General features: G+C 53.6%; 1 protein-coding gene across 3 annotated transcripts in view; it reads right to left on the bottom strand.

Annotated features, from left to right (window-relative positions):
- Positions 1–3,638: 3,638 nt before the first annotated feature.
- RBM19 (RNA binding motif protein 19) overlaps positions 3,639–21,401 on the bottom strand; it is a 69,089-nt gene continuing 51,326 nt past the window's right edge. For 2 of the 3 annotated variants that reach the window (XM_032706036.1, XM_032706038.1), the window contains exons 24-25: positions 17,156–17,269; positions 3,639–6,790 (exon numbers count right to left, since the gene is read on the bottom strand). In XM_032706036.1, the coding sequence (XP_032561927.1) occupies positions 17,178–17,269 (92 nt within the window). In that variant the 3' untranslated portion in view covers positions 3,639–6,790; positions 17,156–17,177. The remainder of the gene's footprint in view (positions 6,791–17,155; positions 17,270–21,401) is intronic. The other variant, XM_032706037.1, reaches the window with a different exon arrangement.

Below are 21,401 nucleotides of genomic sequence, written 5' to 3'. Positions count from 1 at the left end.
GTCATCAGTTCAGAACCAGAGTGACCCCAACTCCTTTGTGCTGCAGCGAAGCAGAGACCTCACACCCGAGCTGAGGCTTCCCTGCATTTCATTACTTGGAGACCTCGTTCAATAAACCCAGCAACTGCAGTTTGGGCATGACAGGAACATAAACCACGGCTGCTGACCCCGTCTCCATCTCTGTTGCTCCATGCATGAAGTCCTCCAAGCCCCCAGAGCCAGAGAAAAATATATTTCATCACGAGGAAGGCTTCGTACAGCAAAAAGGGCTTCAGTGTGTGCATCAAGGAGCTGGAAAGAGCAAGAAATGCTCAGGGTACGGTTGTCCAGCAAAATTCCTGCCCCCAGACAGCTCCTCTGAACAGGGCTGGATGATGGAGAGCTCTCCCAGCATGGTCTGGTGGTGATGGGGAGAACCTGGTCACATCCCCGAAGGCAAGCTGGGAAGGGCACTCCTCTTAGAGGTAATGTCATGCTTCATTCCCTGCTCCTTAAGGAAACTTTTAGGGAGGCAGAATTGATTCTGAAGTGTGATTATCTTAATTAGGGCAGCGAGAAAGCCAAGGGCCGCGTTCTCAGCCGGTGGAAGCCACGGGAGAGTTTTGGTGGCTTTGCAGCAGCTGGGAGAACCCCAAAGCTCAGGTGATGCCAGGGACGTTCCCAGGGCTCCGAGGCACCACCGTCCTCCCGCGCCGCTGTTTGCCTTGGCCACAAGCCCCCTGTTCTCGCGGCTGGAAGGGTCAGCGGGGCCCCGGCGGAGGGAGGGCAGGATCAATCCCGGGGGTGACCCCTCGCCCCGGGGCCGGCGCTGCCCCGGTGCCGACGCGCGCCCAGGCAGCTGCCGGGGGCTGACCCCCGCGGGTCCCCGCGCTGACAAAAGGCCTATCTTCTCTCCGCCTAAATGATTTAAATTCTAATCAAACATCATTTATAGCACATCTCGGAGCCGTCTCCCGGGAGCTGGTCCCACGTGAGCCGTTGCCAGGGCAACCGGGGGGTCTCATTTCAGAAATGTCAGATTGCATTATTGTCTTCACACTTCTCTGATAACCCGGTGTCTCTCCCTCTCCTACCACCACCCCCCGCCCCCCCAGCAGCCAACCCCCACTCTCCTCACCGCCCCGCTCCCTGGAGGAAATCACCGGCTCCGTTTCATTCCTTGCCCTGCCGGCACCACCCTCCCAACGCAGGGTCCCCGTTGGGCTCCGCCGCCTGCTCGGGTGTCCTGTTATTTTGGATGGAGAGGAAAAGGAAGGTTGGGATTGTGTTGACCACGCTGGGAGGGAGGGGGGAGAAGCTCACATCATCCCCCCCTGCATTCCCTGCCATGCCGTGGGGCTGCACAGGGATACTTGCTGGCTCCCAGAAATTAAAGGGAGAACGGGTGGACAAGGCTCAGAGCAAGATTTTTGTCTGGCCAGGTGAGCTCCACTCTCTTGCAGCCTTCACAGGAGACCTTCCCTCCCCAGGGCATGTCCCAGCACATCTAAAGCAGGTTGTCCTGCAGGATCTGGCACCACAGGCCACTGCAGCTCCTCCTGCCAGGGCTTCTTCACCTCTGCCCCATGGCAGGGTGAGCACTGGGACCAGCCAGGTAAGGGACCCATCCAGGAAAGGGACCCATGGACACCTTCTATAGCATGGCTGCTCTTCTGCTCCATGGTCTTCCCCTTGGAGGAAAGTATCCCCTTCCAGTGGAAGGTGTACCTGGACATGGCAGCAGTGCTGGAACTGGATGGTCTTTACAGTCCTTTCCAACCCAAATGACTCCATGATTCTTGGAGAGGCTCACCTTGATGGTGGCAGCTCAAACCCTGTGCTGCAAGAGCTGCCCAGGGGTCTATTGGAGGAAAAGAAGCTGCACATGGAGGGAGACACCTTTGCACAGAGAAACTTCTGGCCTCAGGCACCTTCCAGCTTCCCCTCAGCTGGGCTGGCCCATGACTGGAGCTCCAATCCCACAGATGAGCCTGGCCAAGGCTCTCTCAACGAGCCCCGCCTCCAGCAAAGCTGCAGAGCCCAGGTGAACCCTCTTGCTTCACTGCTGCCATGTAAATGACATTCAAGAGTTATTTGATAATGATCTACAAACCACCCAGCCGAGGCAGGACCCCCCTGCACAGCACCCAGCGGGATGAAGCAGTCAGACAACTTCAAATCACCAGACAGTTCTCACTGAGGTGACACTGACCCAAGCACCTGTGTGACACAGCCAGGGACAAGATCCCAATCGGGCAAGAACAGCCACCAGGAAAGAAAGAGCCTGGACACCTCACACAGGAGAGTCACAGAACTGTTAGGGCTGGAAAAGACCTCACAGCCCCATCTCTCCCCAGCTGCACCTTCTCCTCCTCCTGGTGGTCACTCCACTCCCTCTTGCTGCCGTCATGGCCAGGGCATGCTGCTTTCCCTTGGGGCACCAACAAGCCCCAAGGGACCAAATCCCATTTTATCCCCTCCCCTGTATAAACTCCAGGCACATGGTGTGACTCTGGGATGGTCCTGTGCAGGGCCAGCAGCTGGACTCAATGATCCTTGTGGGTCCCTTCCAACTCAGCACATTCTGTGATCCTGTGATTTTCTGGAGGCATCACTGACTCACTGCAGCCAGCTGTGCTGCTCTGGCCCTCCTCCATGACTCCAAGACCCACCTCCACCTCCCCAGAGGTCCCTGCTTCCAGCTCCCAAAGCCAGCCTGGTGCAGGCTGTTTCCCACAGGAGCTGATATGCCAGCATGCATATCAGCTGCTCATCTCTCACACCATCCCAACAGCCCCAATTTCCCCATTTTTAACCCCATTTCCCTGCATCCTGCTGGAAGGTGATGGAGCAGTGGTGGTGTCATCCCCACAGTCCTCAGGCATGAGCCCATGTGTGCTGTCCCACATCCCTCCATCCATCCACCTGCCAGGCGCCTTGGCTGCCTGATAAACCCCTAATGAACCTCCCAACTCTGCCTCTTCCCAAAGAATAAACCAGCCCTGGCCCAGGCGGTTAATATTTAACTGAATAAGGGCCATAAATATGGAAAATGGGACTTTTAATTAAATAAGCAGCTTTTAAAAGGGCCCTTGGGCCGAAGAGGCTTTTGTTTAAATATGATTGATTTGACACGTCCTTTCCCTCCCGCTTTCTCCCGCTCTCTCCCTCTCCTGCTTGGTGCAGGGATGGGAAGCACAGTCTGCATCACAGTCCTGCTGTGGGACCCTCTGCCTGCCTGCACCCAGACAAGCTGCCTGCCCCCCCAAAACCTGCCTGTAGCCTCAAGCACACAGGTTTGGGGGTGTGGGAGTACTTGGATGGGCATCCAGGCAGGGACAGCCCTTCAGCTCAATCCAACCCATTTGATTTTAAGATCAAAAAGGGAGCAGAAGGTTTCCCAGGGCTTCTGAGCTGCCCTTGCCCACCCCAGCTGGTGAAAGCAGTGATACTGGTGACCCCCAGGGCAGGATCTGGCCTCTCCCATCACACAACTATGTGATTTTCCCCATGTAGGACACAGCAGGTCCCTTACAGAGGCAGTGGAGGGGAAACTGAGGCAGGGGACCTGCCAGGGGAAGGGACTTTGCCCAGTGTTTGGGGCCAGATTCACCCCCCCCCAAACTTCAGCACACACACATAGACTTTGGCTGCAAAAGTGCAGTAAAAACAGGTTTAATAACTTTGCTGTTCCTTGACATTTGGGCACTACTTGCCATAGCAAGCGGCACTAATTACTTCTCAGTTACCCAGGCACCGCAGTGTGAGGAGAGCAGGGGCTTTATGGAGAGCCAGGGGCTGCTGGGGGGCACCAGGATGTTGCCAGACCTGGGAAGAGCCTGGGGAGGTTCTGGGGTGCAGGTGGCCTTGCCTGGCCTGGCAGTGTCACCCTGTGCAGCAGGCAGTGCCCTGGGCTGAACCAAGGGCCGTGACCCACCGTGTCCCCCCCGACCGCCGGGAGCATCGTCAGACCTGGCTCTGTAAGGAACAGGAGTGGGAAGTAATGGGAGGCTCAAGGTCAGAAATCACTAGGAAAAGATGGGAATGCTGGGAAAAGCACCAAGCAGGATCATCACTGTGTCATGGTATGGACCAGAGCTGCGGCCACATCTGCAGGAGGGGAGGAAGCTCACAGAGAAGCTGGAAAAGGGCAAAAAGGATGTCCCCAAAGCTGAATGGCCTGAGGCTGGGGGACAGTTAGAGACCAGGAGAAGGGGCAGCCCGTGGTGGCTGGTCCCACCTGGCAAACACCACAGTGAGGGTCACTCTCAGCTGGTTCCTCCTGTGCTTTCCATCCATGGTTCTCCCCATCCATCCCCCACCGCCGCCGCAGGCCTCGGGCTCCCTTCACTCAGCGCTGCCATGGCAGGTCTCAGCTGAGAGAACACACAGTTAATTATCTCCACAAACAACTCGGGGGAAGCAAAGTATTCCCTGGACCTGGACCTGCTGCTTCGATGGGATTTCATGAGTGAGAATGTGAAAATGGGGGGGGGGGAAAGGAAGGCATTAATTTGGAAAAGAGCAGGTTGGGCTTCACATCGCCTCTGGGTGTCCTTGGGCATGAAAATGCCCATCCTGACGTGCCCAGAAGGATGGTGTTCTCAGTCTGCAGTCAGACTGTGCTGCTGTGGGGCTTTCTCCTTCAGAAAAAGCCAGGTGGATCCAGTGGGATCACCAACACTTGAGGCAACCACAGCTTCTCCCCAGGTCTGAGCATCCTCAGTGCTGACACAACTGATGGATGGTGCCCAGGTCCAAAGTCTGCTCAGTGCTGAGGTCCCCAGAGGTTTTTGGGAGCAGGCAGGACTAGCATCCATCAGCAGTGGCACAAGGAGAGCTGCTGGCACCCCAGTGTGACTCCAGGTCCTCTGTGACACACAAAACATAATGCGAAATGACAAGTTTCTGGTTTCAGAAGTTAAACTAAACCTCATGTCTTAACCTCGTGCTTCAGGAAGCTCACATTTCCCCATGGCACCCAGTCTGGGTTCCCTGACTTGGATATCACCTCCCAGCCAGGATCCCTCCTGGAGAGCAGCTTTCTCCTGAGCTGCCTTCCACCTGCAGTGACACACCCTAATTCTTCAAACCCATCACTAATCATCTCGTATTTCCCCCTGAAAGCACATAAAGTACTGCCTGGGTTAGTTTGTGATGAATTGTCCCCCCTCCCAGGGTTCCTCTCCTCCAAAGCCCCCTCAGGCATCCCCAGTTTTGGGTGCCCACTCCAAGGCACTGCAGTGTCCTCATTTTTCTCTCTCTGAAACCTGGCCACGTCTCAGCCCTGGTGTGCAGCTTCTTAACAGTGAAACATCCATGAATCCTGGTGTTCCCTTCATCCTTGGTGCCTAAATCCACCTTCTCCAAGCCCTTCCCTCTGGGTGCCAGTGCTGCTGGGAGGACAAGGGACATTTCTGGAAGGGGCAGCTCAGGAGATGGAGCCTGGGAGCAAGGGTTTCCTGGCTCTGTCCCTCTCCTGCTGGAGCCAGCTGAGGGTTTTAAGGTTTTCAGTGCCTAAACAGCCAATTTGAAAAGCAGAGCCCAAACTTTTCCCACCTGGCTCCCAGTTAAAGATGGGAGAAATCTATAACCCATGTTTGGGTTGGAAAGGGGATGTCCCCGAGCCACTGAGTCCATCACATGTGGCTCCCTGCTGTGGTTGTCAGCGTGAAACTTGGAGCTTGGTCCTCAGCTCCTCCGAGTCCTGCTGATCTCCATGGGCGCTGGGGGTGCTGATGCCGAGGGGTCCCAAAATATCCCACCTCAAACCCAGCTGAAGGGCTCAGAATGAGCGACACTGACAGAATCAGTGGCATTTTCATGGATTCAGGTTCAAATTAACCTCATGTGAGAAAAACAAACTGGGCAGGTGCATCACCCGGGAGGTTTGATGCCACAGGCAGATCTGAACACGGGGCCGCTCCTGGGGACTTGAGGCAAAAAAAAAAACCTCCTCGTGGCAGTGCAGAGATAGAGATTTTTTTTTTTTTAAAGGCATGTGGTTCTCATAAAGAAAAAAAAAAGGGGGGGGGGGAAAAGGCCCCATGTTTGCAGCCAACACGTGTAATCTGTTGCAGCCCTTGTCAGACAAAACAGTTTTGCCGTAAGACAGCGATTCCCAGAGGGGAAAGGGGCGAAGTGAAAATACTTTATCAGCTGCCTACATATGTAAAGCGGTACCCTGGTTGAAAAGCAAAGCCTCTTTCCCTTTGAAAGCTGGGAAGGGAGAGACGGGAGGCGACTGCCTGAGAGCAGGGACAGAAATGACACAGGCACAAAGCCCAGCGTGGCAAACCCCAGGCCTCCCTCCCAAAAACACGCTTATCTCCCCATCAGCCCAGCAGAACTACCTGCCTGTGGCAAAGATGTATCAAACAAACCAACCCAAGCAAACCCCAGACGTGATTCCCTGTGGAAAACTTAAAATACACGTGTGGTTTTTAATGTACAGAAATTGCCATTTAGTTCAGACGTTAAAAGCGGGTTCCCGAGTCCCCGGGGTCAGCAGGGAAGTGTCCATCGCCCCAAGTTCCTCTTCCACCAGGTTGGGCGGCTTCTGAGATGAAGGGAATCACATCCCTGCCTGGATTTAAGGAGTGATGCTCGGGCAGGAGCTGCTGGCAGACAAGGGTTTTTTCCTCCTGCTCTGAATTAAAGGTCTGTTTAAAAGGCTGGGAACACCGAGAGCTGGACCCATGGCATAAATCAGCCCTGGGGTTCGCAGGGCGAGTGGACGGCACTGGCAACAAGTGTGCTGGCTGCTGAGTCCTCATGGAGGCTTCTCCTGCTCCATCCATCAGCCAGAGACCTGAGAAGATGGAAAGAGAATTAATTCCATGTAGCACCTCCCTGTCACCAGCGGCGAGACAGCGAGGGGGACTCGAGCCAGGCTGGGGGGACACCAAGTGCCTGGCTCCAACCCGGGCACATCCAGCGGGATGGAGAGCCCAGGAAGGGATGAGACACCGGGGTGCTTCCCATGAACACACAGAGGCAGGAGGGAGGTAAGAAACGGGATGGGGGGAGGAAGTGGAGCAAAGCAAGGAGAGAAGGAGGAGAAGAAAGGGAAGGAGAAGCGGCGGCGGGGGGAGAGGGAAGGAGCAGGCGCGCGCGTGCCCATCTGGGCGATGCATCACATTGAAATTGTCCCGCATTAAAAATTCACCAGCCAGTGAATTTTCAAGGGATTTGTAGTAATTAGATGACAAAATGCTGGCAAATCTCAGGCTTGCCAAAGATGTTACTCAGGGGTCAAAGACTCGACACTTTTGGCTGGGTAATTTGTAAGTGTCAATCACACTCAGCCATCAGAGAGAAAGGAGAGATCTAAGGGCTGAATCCTAACGAAGTCCAAGGCTCCTGCCTGCCGTGGCCCCCACCACCCCCTCCCACTGCCACACGGGGCTCCAGACCCCCAGCTGAAACACAGAAGTGGGGTGATCCGGTTTTTTAGTTCTAAAATTAAAAAAAGAAACTTCTTAGTTTTCGTTTTTCAGCCCAAATCACTGGCGGGAGGAGCTCCTGCTCTGGTTTGCAGCTGCCTGGATGTGCCTGTCCCATTTATCCTGCTGGGGGGGTAGAATGAGCTCTGACACCACCCCCCACCCCCCTCGGTGTGATGCCTCTGCAGCCCTGTATCAGTTTGTCTGACACGTGGTTAAAATTGCTCCTGGGACAGTCCATCCTCCTGTTTCCCAGGGCTCGCTCAGCCCAGGCTGACACACTGGGCTGAATTCATCTGAAGATGAAATTAAAACAGCTCCTGTCTGCAATCTGCCTGTTTCTACCTCCCCATCGAGTGTCATGGAGCCTCTAGAGCCACCAGCAGCCCCACATGGGTTGTCTCTGCCTGCCTTGGCTCTGCTGAAATAACCTGGGTTAATTTAGACCCCAGCAGGATGCTCCCAGCCCTGGGCTGGGGGAGCAGCTGGAGGGGGGTCCCGCTTTGGGTTGAGCCCATGGTGGCAGCTTGTCCCTCACACCCACCTGGAATCTGGGGGAGAAAAGAAATTAAAAGGATTTCTACTTCATCAGCTTAGAAACCAGACCACAAAATGCAAAATTAGAGCTTTACCCAAAACACCAGGAGAGATCCCTGGCCCTGCCAGGCATGAAGGCTCTGGCAGGGCTCAAGGCTCAGCAGGAGGGATGAGCTTGAGGTTAAGGTTGGGCTTTGCTGCCAGGTTTTTGGGGCAGGGTGGTCTCTGAAAAGGAATGGAATGGCTGTCCAGAGCCCAAACTCTCGTGAAGAAATTCTTGCCTTTGGTGGACTGATTTCTAAGCTGATGAAGCAGCAAACCTTTGGATGGACTCAAAGCAGCACCCAAGCACTTCTCCAGCCCCACCAGCACCAGCAGGATGACTGCAAACACAGGCTACACTTCACTCCAAAGAAGACTTTAGGTCACTGAACGTGGGAGAGGCAGGAGCACACATTTCTCTCAATCTCTTGTGGCTTATAAAGCTGTCCTCATTACACCTGCTAAATCCCACCTCTGGTTTTGGGCCATGAGGGATGATTTGAGCTGCAGGGAAAGGACAGGGAGGCTCCAGCCATCAGCTCTAAGGTGCTGCAGCTGCTGAGGCATCAACAGCATCTGTCACACCCCAAGGAAAAACACTGCACACCCCAAACCCACTTTCCAACACACTTAAATAAGCCAAGTCACAGGGAAAAAAACCCCTAAAGGTTTGTTTGCTCTGTGCCTCCCAGAGTGCTAAATTTTGTGAGTGTCCTCAATCCAGTGGCACAGGGAAGGGAGAGGTGGGGAAGGGGAGCAGAAGGGCAGGAGGGAAATCACCTTTGGCCAGAGCTGCTGTGGTTTATTGGAATCCATACCCATTCCTTGCTGTGGGACAGCAGGACTGTGCTGTCTGGTAACAGAGCCAAGTGGTGCTCTCCAGCCATTGTGCTGCCCTATATAAGGGAGCTGAGGGGACTGTAAACGTTGCTGTAGGTTCCTCCTCAATTTAAAAAGTCATTTAGCAGCTGCAAAACACCGCCTGGCAGCAGCCAGCCCTCGGAGGGGCAGCCTTCCTCCTACTACTCAGCAGCTGCACCTCCAGCTTCTACCCAACCTATTTAAATAGCCTGAACCATGGACCAAGGTCTGCAGAGAGGCTTTTCCATGTTTTTCTTTATCTTCACTTGATCTAACATCACCTTAAGATGCTGCTAGAGGAATATTTGTTGGGAAGCAGCAGGGAAGGACTCTGTGACTTCCCAAGCACCCATCACTGCTGCTCTGTCTGATGTTGGGCATTTGAGAGCTGTTCTCTGTGAGCAGGGAGTGTCTGTGGGGTAGTGTCTCCTCCCTGTCAGAGCCTGTTGCCAGCAGATGAAGACCCACAGGCCACCTCACTGCAGCTCCCACTGCTGCCTCGTTAGCTCTCACAGGATAAAACTAACCACCAGCAAAGCAAAACCCAAATTTTAGTTGCGTGAACACGAAGAAAACCTTTTTTGCCCCCAGATCACCTCTCCTGACTCACGCTGCAGACCTCCCTGCTACTGTCCTACTCTCATTCCCCTTGTCCCAGCAGCTTTGCTAAGCCCTGAGCTGGGGATGTCACATGTGGGATGTGGTGACACTGTCTTCATACCCTCCCTGTCCACACACACTCACGCCCAGCAGCCCAGCGCGGTCCTGGGGCTGGGAGGCAGAGCCAAGCCTAATTACACGGCACTAATTATGGACTGTGGAACGTAGGGATCCTGCTCCTGCAAGCCTGAGCCTGGCCACAGCTGCCCCACAGCAGGGGAGGTGGGATACCATCCCTTCTCCAGGGTCCCTCTCCCCACTCCCGCGCTGGCACCGCTTCCCGCATTTCACCGATTCAGGTCACACCCTGCACACGCCGCCTCAGCCAACGTCTGCTCGTGTTCTCTCTGCCTCTCTTCCTAGCTCCAGTTTGGGGTGAAAGCCTCCCTTATTAGCCAATTTGGATACCTATTTACTGTGAATTACTGAGCCTGATTATTATTCATGAATGGCGAAGTCTGAAATCTCAAGCCCGGCCATGCGGTTTCTCTCCCTCTCCAATGCATATATTTAGGGAAAACAGGAGGCAGCGTGTCTCAGTCACACGGAGCTGTGCTCTGGAGAAAGGAGAACTGCACATGCTGCCTCCTCGTTCTCCTGCTGGATTGCCTGGGGAGGAAGGTGCTGGTGGAAGCTGGAGGTGGTGGTGTCAAACACTGGCCATGATGTGACCCAGGGTAAGGTCCAGGTGTGTTGCAGTATTAAGGAGGAGCTCGTGCTCCCCAAATCTCCCTCCAGCATCTCAGTAACAGCCTTTGCAAATGGGGAAACTGAGGCAGTGAGGGAAGGTCTCTGTGGGAGAGCTTTGCTCCACCAGCAGCAACCTGCCCTCATAGAATCACAGAATCATTGAGGTTGGAAAAGACCTCCAAGATCATCGAGTCCAACCTTTGACCAAACACCACCTTGTCACCCAGCCTAGAGCACCGAGTGCTTTGTCCAGTCGTTCCTTGAACACCCCCAGGGATGGGGAACCACTTCCAGTGCCTGACCACCAAATTCTTCCTGATGTGTAACCTGAACCTCCCCTGGCACAGCTCCTGAGGCCATTTCTTTTTGTCCTATCACTTATTTGCCTGGGAGAAGAGACCCCCACCTCACCACAACCTCCTGTCAGGTAGTTGTTGAGAGCGAGAGGGTCTCCCCTGACCACACTGCTTCTTCCCTCTCAAAGGAGTAGCCACCAAAGCACTGTTTTTTTCCCAAGCCTAAACCCTTCCTGTGTGTTTCCTGCCACATCTTGCTCAAGATAACTGCAAACATGCACAGACACCACACTCACTGCCTCTGTGAGCAGGCAAGAAAAGCTGGTAAAGTTGCTGGGGAGAAGGGGATGGCTGTTGACAAACAGGCAGAGAAAATGCTGGAGATTCCAGAGTTCCTGGCTGGAAAACAGCAGGCATGACACAGGGGGATGCAAGCCTGTGCAGCCCTGGCAAAGGGCTGGTGAATGGCATCTCCAGTGTTTTCTGCAAGGAGACAGCCTTGCTTGGCCCTTCAGCACTTCCCAGAGCCCCACTCCGGGGAGGACACCCAGGAGGAAGACTTTGCAAAGGTAAGATGGGACTAGAGGGATGAGAAGAGCTGAAATTTGTGATCTGTAGGCAGGAGCGGTGCAATGGTGATGAAAAGAAACCACCAAGAGCTCACAGAGCAGGATGCTCCCTGCCTGCTCTGACTCTCCTGCCCCCTCCTCGCATGGAACAGGGAGAAAACCACCACAGATCGTGGTCAGGAGTTTTCCAAAGGCAGCGAGTCACTTTGAGCAATCAAAGAGGGTACTGTGGCACAGCCTGGCTCAGCAGAGACATGATGTCTCAGCCCTGCAAGCAGAGGGGCTGGCAGTGCCCAGCAAAGCCAGGGCCCTTGGATATCCTCTCTGCCTTGCCTTGCCTGCTGTCCCTGTAAGTAGATAACAGCCCACACAGGCCTCTGGCAACAGGCAGCAATGAAGGAGAGCTGGTTCTACATTAAAACCAGTTAACCCTCTCATTCAGTAAAAAGGCTGCATTTGAATAATATCCTAATCCAATTCCAGAGCTGGCCCTGGGGAAGGGGATATGGAGAGTGCCTGGGGAACAGCCACAGCTGTCACAGCTCCTGCTGTTGTCCAGCTCGCTGGGGTCTCACCCTGGATGAAGATGTCACGACCTGCCAGAAGCCCACCAGCTCCAACCTGGGATCTGCAGACCCCATGGGGACCCTGCCTCGTATCCCAGGGTCCCAGAAGACAGGACTGAGTGTAAACTACTGGTTTCAGCTCTCCAATGGGGAGAGCAAGGGCTGAGCACAATCCCAGAGACACTCCCTGAGCCCATCTAGGGTGGCTGTACCCCAGCTCTTGTCCGCAGAGCAAGGGGTGATGATGGGCTTGGAGCTGCTCATCCCCTCTGCCATCAGCACAGCCTGGGTAAACACACCCATCCCAAAAAGGACACCCAGAGCAGGTGAGCATCCCACCCCCCAAGTGGCCATTTCTCCCCAGGGAGCACAGGGCAGCCGAGGGGTGACCGGCGCACACGGTGACACCGCCCCTGGGGTGCCAAGAGCCAGGAAAGCGAGGGGACCAGGGCTACAGCTCCTCACAGCCTCATTACAACAGTTAGTGTGCAACCATTTGGTACAGATACAACCTTTCTGAGTAACAGTTATTGCTAAAAGAAACTATTATCCCTCCCAAACCAAACAAGTGCATTGTGACGGTGTTCAGCCGGAGAAGCACGGCCGAGGTTAAGGACCAGTGGGAGGCTGTTTCCCAGCTTTAACTACGTGGACAGTTAAGAGAGTTTGCATTATTTTATCATTATGATTGTTCCAGATCAGAGGAAAAAAAAAACCCAGGCAGCGGGGAGTGATGAATTTCCTGCAGACCTACTTAGGCAATCATTTTAATTCAGGGTAATTAGCAGGTATATGCTCGTTTTCCAAAAATTCCCGGTAAACCCGCTGTAATTTTAGGGGTGCCATGTGTGGGATTCTCAATATGTAACAAAGAAGTGGAGTCTTTGCTGGTGGAGCAGGAATTAACTCAAACAGTTCTTCAGAGCTGTGATCAGCACTTTCATAATTAATGTCCAGGCACATATATATCTGTATACACATACACAGCCCCCCCCGTTCACATCAAACAGATTTCCTTGATACCAAATTGCCTGAAAAATTAACCAATGTCAAACTGCTCAACAAGATAAGTATCATTAAGGGAAAAAGAAAATCTTCATTACGATTGAAGGTACGGGGGGAAAAAAAAAAGAAACCCTCACGAATGTTTTCCAGCCCGTTTCCAGACCAGGAAATAACACGTTTTAAAACATATCAAAGGGTTAAATTAATTTTCATTAAAATTTAAATTTGAGAAGGCTCCCTCTCTTCTTTCCTCCCTCCTCCCCCTTTGAACATTTGACTGGCAACCATTTCATATTTCAATCTCGGCAGAACAAATTGAATTAGATGTTGAAACCAAACTCTGCTCTGTTCTCTAAAGCCTACATGCTCTGCTTGCGCTAATCCTTTTCGTCGCCGCTGCAGACCTCAGAGACACTCAGCAAGAAACCTGCCCTGCCACAAAAGACAATGAAGGGAAAGAGAGGAAAAAAAAGAAAAAAAAAAAAAAAACCAACAAAAAAACCCACCAAAAAATCAGGAAAAAACCCCCCCCGGAAAATCCAACCCCAACCTGCAACACTGCAAAGCTCCGCTTAAATCATGTGCTGGGTGATACACGGGCCTGGAAGGGACCCTGCCCGGCTCCTCTGTCCCCTGTGCTGGCTGTTGGCTGCTGGTTGGTCCTTCACACTCAGGATGTTAAAACATCCCTGCTAAATTTAAATCTAATTTAGCTAAGGGTAAAGTTTCCCTGCAGTGATCACCCAGTGCAGAGCTGCGGGGACCAGCGATGGTCAGGAGGCAAAGGTAGTGGGGAGACGCAGAGGGAGTGGGGATGGGAATGTCACTCATCAATGCTAAGCAAAAAAAAAGGGGGAAAAAAACCATGTCACCACTGCAGGTGACACACTGACACCTCCTTTGACAGCCCTGCTTCTACACCCGTGCCTCAGTTTACCCACCTGCAAAGGGCAGGGTGGATGCACTGAAGCTGCCATAAGGGACGAGGGTTTTACACTGCAGCTCTGCAGGGATCCCAAAGGGGTATCCCTGAATTTTGTGGGGGTCTGTCCTCTGAGCCAGCACCCCCAGGTCCCAACAGCAGGAATGTCTGGAGTTGGAGTCTGGGAAGCCCCTCAGTGGCAGTAGCAGGGCTCTGGAGCTGCAGCACAACTTGGGGGACCAGCACGAGGTGTCACAGCTCTGGTCACTGAGCAGGAGTGCTCAGCCTCCTCCTGGGACTGCAGGAAGAGCCAGGGAGCCTCAAGCCCACCAGTGCCAACCCCCAGGCCCCGTGGGAGGATGGGTTTTGGGAGAAAAACTGGCAAGGTCACATTTGTGTCCCAGAAGAACTGGGACACATCTGTGAGCACAGGGCTTGCCTGGCCTCTGAGCAACACCGTGTGTCCTGCCCCTTCTGTGCTGCTCCATCCCTCCCCTCCTCAATCCCTCCCCAGCTCCACCCTCGGGCTGGAGAAGGTGTGAACAGCAGGTACACCTGGAGAGATCCTTAAATCAGAGCTGCTCCGAGGGGAAAAACATTATCTGGAAGCCCCAGCACTTCCTGCAGAGGCACTGCACGAAGCAGGCAGTTGTTTAACCCAACCTGGATTATTCCCGTGGTCACCTAAGCACCTTCCCTTTCATCAGGAGGGCCCTGGTGCTGTGCTCATGCCTGGTGCCAGCGGCAGCCCAGGAAGGCACGTGGATTAATGGGGTTATTGGTTGGCTCCAGGGCCAGATGTGCCCGTGGTTGAGGCGGCCAGCGGTGGTGTGAGCTGAACAAAAGTCTGGTAATAAGAAAGGTTATGAGCACCCCACTGCTCGGTGTATTGGGCACCACCTCGCAGCAACAGGCAGAGATTGCCGAGAGGAAAACAGCATCTCCAGCAGTAACGTGCATCTCACACACAGAGTGATGTGCATCTCACACACACAGAGTGATGTGCATCTCACACACACACAGACACACACACAGACACACACACAGTGATGTGCATCTCAAACACACACAGACACACACACAGTGATGTGCATCTCAAACACACACAGTGATGTGTATCACACACACACAGACACACACACAGTGATGTGCATCTCACACACGCACTGTGATGTGCAGCTCAAACACACAGTGATGTGCATCTCACACACAGACACACACAGACACACACACGGTGATGTGCATCTCACACACACACACACACATACACACAGAGTGATGTGCATCTCACACACACACACACACACAGAGTGATGTGCATCTCAAACACACACACACACAGAGTGATGTGCATCTCACACACAGACACACAGAGTGATGTGCATCTCACACACAGACACACAGACACACACACAGTGATGTGTATCACACACACACACACACATACACAGTGATGTGCATCTCACACACAGTGATGTGCATCACACACATACAAAGTGATGTGCATCTCACACACAGAGATGTGCATCACACACACACACACAGAGTGATGTGCATCTCTCACACACACACACACACAGAGTGATGTGCATCTCACACACACACACACACACAGAGTGATGTGCATCTCACACACACAGACACACACACACAGTGATGTGCATCTCACACACACACAGACACACACACACAGTGATGTGGATCTCACACACACAGACACAGAGTGATGTGCATCTCAAACACACACACATACACACACAGAGTGATGTGCATCTCAAACACACACACATACACACATAGAGTGATGTGCATCTCAAACACACACACATACACACACAGAGTGATGTGCATCTCACACACACACACACAGACACACACACAGTGATGTGTATCACACACACACACACACACATACACAGTGATGTGCATCTCACACACAGTGATGTGCATCACACACACACAAAGTGATGTGCATCTCACACACAGAGATGTGCATCACACACACACACACAGAATGATGTGCATCTCACACACACACACACACATACACAGTGATGTGCATCTCACACACACACAGAGGGATGTGCATCTCACACACACACACACACACACACACACAGAGTGATGTGCATCTCACACACACACACACACACACACAGTGATGTGCATCACACACACACACACACACACAGAGTGATGTGCATCTCACACACACACACACACAGTGATGTGCATCACACACACACAGTGATGTGCATCTCACACACAAACAGCCGCCTGCAAGCGCAGGGCGGCTTCCCGGAGTGGATACACAGAGAACAGCCCCTGCTCCCACCCAGCATCACTCAGGATGTGTGCAGCACACAGGTCTGACAGCACCCTGCAAACCAGGAGACCCCTGGGCTGCTTAGATGAGATTTAGGAACAGGAGTAATTTCTGAGGCTGGAAAAACAGGAGTTGGACGTGGCGAAATCATTCCCTTGGTGGTGTTGAGCAAACACTGTGCTGCTGGAGGAGACACCACAGGGACTTTGTCCCCAGCATGAGGGATTTGTCAGCCCAGTGCCCCAAGCCACCTCCTTGTGGGTACAGTGCCAACGTGATGCACTTCTCTCTCTTGGCCCTGCATGAGTTTCTCAGCCCAGGATGAGGTTTCCCCATAGTGGAGGTGGGCAGCCAGTCCATCAGTGGATGGAAAAAGGGGAGCAGGGTGCAGCTCAAAGGGACCTAGGAGCCCTCCTGGTGTTTTCCAGACACTGTGATCGGTTAACAGGTTTCCTACCAGCAATCCAGGGTCTCCACCATGGCCACAAACACAGGCAAAGCAGATCCATGAGCCTGTCTCAGCTCTCTCGAACCCACCAAGGGTGTGCTTGGTGGTCTCAAAAGGAGGTGGGGGGCTGGCAGGACTGCACAGTGTTTGCCCATAGGGAACCATTTAATTCTGGCTCCCTCCTGCCAACCTCTGCCACCTCACACTCTCCAGCCTCAAGATGTCCAAGAAGACACATGCCAAGGAAGAGTGATGTCAGCCAGGGCTGGAGACAGCATGAACCAGCCCTTGGGGAGCAGGGTGCCCTTGGAGGGAGTGAACCAGGAAAGTCCTGGGCAACAGCAGGAAAAAGACCTTTGCCAAACTCTCTGTTTCAAGGTGGCAGCTGCAGGTTGGTTTCCAAACAGGCATTTTTATTTCTTGGCAGCCCATCTGTTCTCCCCCAGCCACAGGGAGGGCCAATTCGTGCCTCGACAGCGATTTCTGCTGCAGCAGCAATTCTGCTGCCTTCCCTTGCAGGGAAGCAAACACACAGGGGAGCACACAGGGACACATGCAGTGTGTGCACTCACTTCTACATGGAGCCTAAACCCAGCCCAAATCTGGGCTGTACCCCCTGAGACCATGGCCACGAGCCTGTGGGGTGACAGGGAGGAGGGGCAGAGGGTAGGACCCCTGCTTGGAGGCTGCTGAGCCTTCACAGTTCTACCTTCTCCTCAGCCTGGCACTGACAACCCCGTGGCAGCCCAAGACATTCCGACCTTTAGGGCCAGCTGTGCCCACCACGGCCCCACTGCCCTGGTACCCACCTCACCAGACACCAGGCAGCTGTTACATGTCCTCATCTTTGTTGCTCTCCTCCTCTTCCAGGTGCTCTAGGATTTCATTCAAAACCTCTGATCGTTTTTTCTTCTTTGGGGAGTCTGTCCAGGCCCAGGTGGCAGCGAAACGGGAAAGAAGAAAAGCAAAAATTACAACCTGGACTCACATACAGCTCACCTCCAGCTCATTTACCTGGGAGGGCATGAGGGGGGCTGGAGGTAGCAGGATACCTCCAGTCCTCTCATCCCCCTTCCAGGTGAAGCCCCTCAACTATCACGTACTTCTCCTCCCCAGCCAGGTCCTGGCAGGGCACCATGGCTGGAGCTGTGACTCTCTTACCTTCCACCTGTGCTTTAGTTCACAGGCTTTGCTGAAAGCAAACAGCCCCAGCAGCCCAAAAGGCTCACTGGTGATGCCAACCCCTCCTGTTCACCCCAGTTCACCCACCTCTTGTGCAAAAGTGGTCGCAAGACCGACCCAGACACCACCAACCAACACAGATCCACCAACATCCTTGCTGAGACCATACAATTCCTATAGCCCAGTCCACATCCCTCACCTGGCTCTGCCCAGACAGCTGGGGCAAGGATGTCCCTGCTTTGCTTCTCCTACCCCACGCCCACAGCACTGTCCTGTGACCCCTCTGGCTCCCCAAACTCCCGTGGGGCGCAGTGCTGTGTATCCCTCCCGACGGATGCCACAGCCAGCCCTGGGGGCTGCCAGCACCTGAGTGAACATCCCAATCCCACTTTAGGGTGGCAAAGCCATTTAGTCCCTGTTCTGAGGCCAACACCCCCCTCTCTGGTGGGCAAGAAATGCCCTCCTGGCTGGAGCCACGGCACAGCCCCCTCTCCCCCGCTCGCTCCCCAGCCAGCGGCTCTCGCTTGCGAGCAGCACATGGAGAACAGCTGTTTAAATCCTGCTTTCAGACATCAAAAGCCTCGCTGGGTTTCTCAAACAAACAAACATACCATAGGACTAAAGAAAAGGTGTAAAATAAATAAATGGAACAAGCTGTGCATTTTCTTTTAGTATTACAGCTGCTGCGGGAGATAAACAACAAGTAAATGTCACAAAACATCAATACAGAAGAAATTAACCTGACAAAAGCTCACATCCCCCCCCCTCCACCTCCCCCCAGCTCCCAACAATTTTGCATTTCTGGAGTTCCCATCTAATGATTTTATTTTTCAATTAATTCTTTGACAGAGAGCCAGAATCTGCCTCCCTTCCCCCCGGGGGCTGCGGGGACAGGCTGGGGACAGAGGTGCTGGTGGACCCTGCTCCCCTCCCAGCACCCGCCCTGCTGAGCTCAGGGGAGCCGAGAGGGACCACAAGGTGCCACCCAAGACCCTCCAGTGGCTCTTCCCAGTTCAATCACCCAAAGGCACAAGGGACAACCCACTCTGGAGAAAGGTGCCAGCTCAGCAGTTCTCCCTTGCCTTTACTCTGCCCTCATGCTTGGAAACGCCATCAACCACGGCCTCAGCTCCCAAATCCATTGCAGGGAAGTGTGTCCTGCACCTGCCATCCTGTCCCCACCAGACCCTGAAGTGTCCCATGCAGAAAGCCTGCATGGAAGCAATGATGGGGGTTGCATGGAGGAGAGGATGTGGGATGCTGGGTGCAAAGGGAGCATCCCCAAGCAGAGTGCTGGGCCCCCAGGACCTGCCGTGGCACGGGCTGGGGGGCTGGCAGGGGAAATGCCCCCCACTGCGTCCTCCACATTCACCAGCTCGGCCATGGGGAGCACCGGGAACATTCCCCCATCGTGTAACGACGGAGGAAAACGGGAAAATAAAAACCCAGGAGGGTGGGGAAGCGAATTGGTTCAACTTCCGTTCTGCTGCTCCAAGCTGGTTAAGGTTTGCCCGCTAACGATCCCATTTGCTTCCTTTAAACAATAGCCAAAGCCGGCGGGGGTGGGCCGAGAGGGGGATTACCACGGGATTAGAACGTGGCAGGGTTGCGGATGCCACGCTAATCCTGCAGGGTTTTACTCTCCGGCTACGGCATGTGTTTGCATTAGTTACAGATGCTCTCTTAAAAAAATTCTAAAAGAGAAAAAAAAATAGAGAAGAAGAAGAAGAAAGGAGAAAAAAGGGAGGCCAAACGGCTGGGAGGTGAGGGAAAAGGAGCAGCCCGGGGGGCTGCGGCCAAAGGAGGAGCAACCTGGAAGGTGATGGGGAAAGGGAAGACTTTTCCCACCCTGCCAGGGAGGATCAGGTCCAGAGTGGAACATGCCTGTCCTTGCAAACCTCCAACTTCCAGTAAACAACTGTAAATAACAGGGATGAGCCGCAGTGGGGCTCTGCTGCTTTACACCCACCCACAGCCTCTGCTGAGCAAGGCCCTCGCTGGAAACACAACTGCAACCCCCTCCTCACGCAGCTCCCTCACTCGCCCTCCCCTCCCTTCCACCCCATCCTTCCCATAAAAAAAAAAAAAAAAAATCCCCCACAAGCCATTCCTTCCCCTTTCTCGCGTCTCGCGCAAAATTCCCCATCTGTCAATTTAATTCTTTGATCGATGGGAAAGAGCAGGAAAAAACGGCCCAGCACAGCTGGCTTCCCAAGTTAGCCCTGGCAGGATACCGGCGGCCCCGCTGGAGCCGGCTGAGTGTGATGTTTGTGAAGCGCAGAGAACACAAGTCAATAGTAATTTAGCTGGATTGGGAGCAAGTACCTTCCCTGCACGGACTGCGGGCTCCCGGGAGAGCGGGATCGCCGCCTCCCTGGCAAACCTGCCCCCAGCAAGGCTTGCCAGGCCGGAGCTGCAGCAGCAACCTGGGCAAGCAGGGGAGAAAAGGGGGTTTGAGCTGCTTGCAGACCTTTGGAGGGCTGTGGTTATGTGGTTGTGGGGGTGCAGGAGATGTGCAGGTCAGCACCGGGGCTGTGGATGCGACCCTGGAATGCTGCTTCCTGTGCAGGGTACTGGATGTGACCCTGGAATGCTGCTTCCTGTGCAGGGCACTGGATGTGACCCTGGAATGCTGCTTCCTGTGCAGGGCACAAATCCAGATCTGCCTCTCACCCCAGGGCTGGCAATTCAGCTGCAGGGCAGGGGGATCCCTTTGTCACTGTTTGGGCGGTGGCTTCGAGGACATCAGTGATCCTTGTTTTCCTTGTTTCCCACTCAGGAGCTGTGGGTGGCAGGGTTTGTCATCCCTCACTGCCCTGATGTAGCACCTGCCACCACCCTGCTTCAGGTTATGAGCTGGATTATAAACCCCAAGGACAGCTGTTGGCCAACCTTTCCCTGGCTTCTCCTTACCAGGTTAGAGTAGATAAGTTTATCCACAGCAGCACCAAATCCTCCCCTGTTGCTGGCCCAGCTCTCAGGCTCTCTGCACACCTTGCAGCAGTGGGTCCCCCCAAATTACGAGTGGGGTGCAATTAAAACTCAACGTGGCTTTTTGTTTTCTAATATAAGGTGCTCCTGCCTCAGGGTGAAAAGAAGGTGCTCTCAGAAACGAGCAAAAAGCCTCAAAGCTCTTACAGACTGTGCTCAGGGAGGCAGGAGAGCCAGTGTGGAGGGCAGTGCTGCAGTCCCAGGCATCAGAGCTGAGCTGTGGCTTCACTCCTGACAGCATTACTGAAACCAACCACCTCTGGCAGTCAGTGACCACTTCTGAGGTCCTCACTTTCTCGTGGAACATTAAAAAGCCTCAGAACAAGCCATGAAGAATGACCTGAAAACTACACAAAATGGGAAGGAAGCCTATTCCATTTTATTGCATCTATTATACCTATTGAAAAGATGGCTCAGAAGTGGCTTGATTGCCATGGCAAATGCCTGCATGGAAAAAAAGATTTGGGAGCCCAGACCTCTCTTTAAGTTAACAAATAACAGCAGAGACCTGGAACTGGAAGCCAAATCTCTGTAAATGGTGTCTAGAAATTAGGTGCATAATTGTAGCAGAGAGCACTCAGTGGCAGGACACGTCTCTCACAGCCCAGGTCTGCACTTGGAAATACTCCAGAGTGTTTCCTTGCTAAGACAAAGGTGATGGGGATGACACTGGAGTTGCTGGATAAGGGGTTTTGGCTGCTGCTGCTCAAGACACCTGTAAGATCAAGGTGGCTCAGTCCTTTGTCCTGTGACCTTCTCTGGCATATGCAAAGTCCTTGGTATGCTCCCTGGTTGCTTTTCTGTGGAATAACCAGGAAAACAGCCAGGAGCAACAGAGGTGACATGTCACCCTGTACCCATGGCACAGCAAGCCAGCACAGA

Source organism: Chiroxiphia lanceolata, chromosome 18 (genome assembly GCF_009829145.1).
Source record: "Chiroxiphia lanceolata isolate bChiLan1 chromosome 18, bChiLan1.pri, whole genome shotgun sequence".
NCBI lineage: Eukaryota > Metazoa > Chordata > Aves > Passeriformes > Pipridae > Chiroxiphia > Chiroxiphia lanceolata.
Note: the sequence above shows the minus strand (reverse complement) of the source record. Positions and strands in the feature narration are given on the sequence as shown.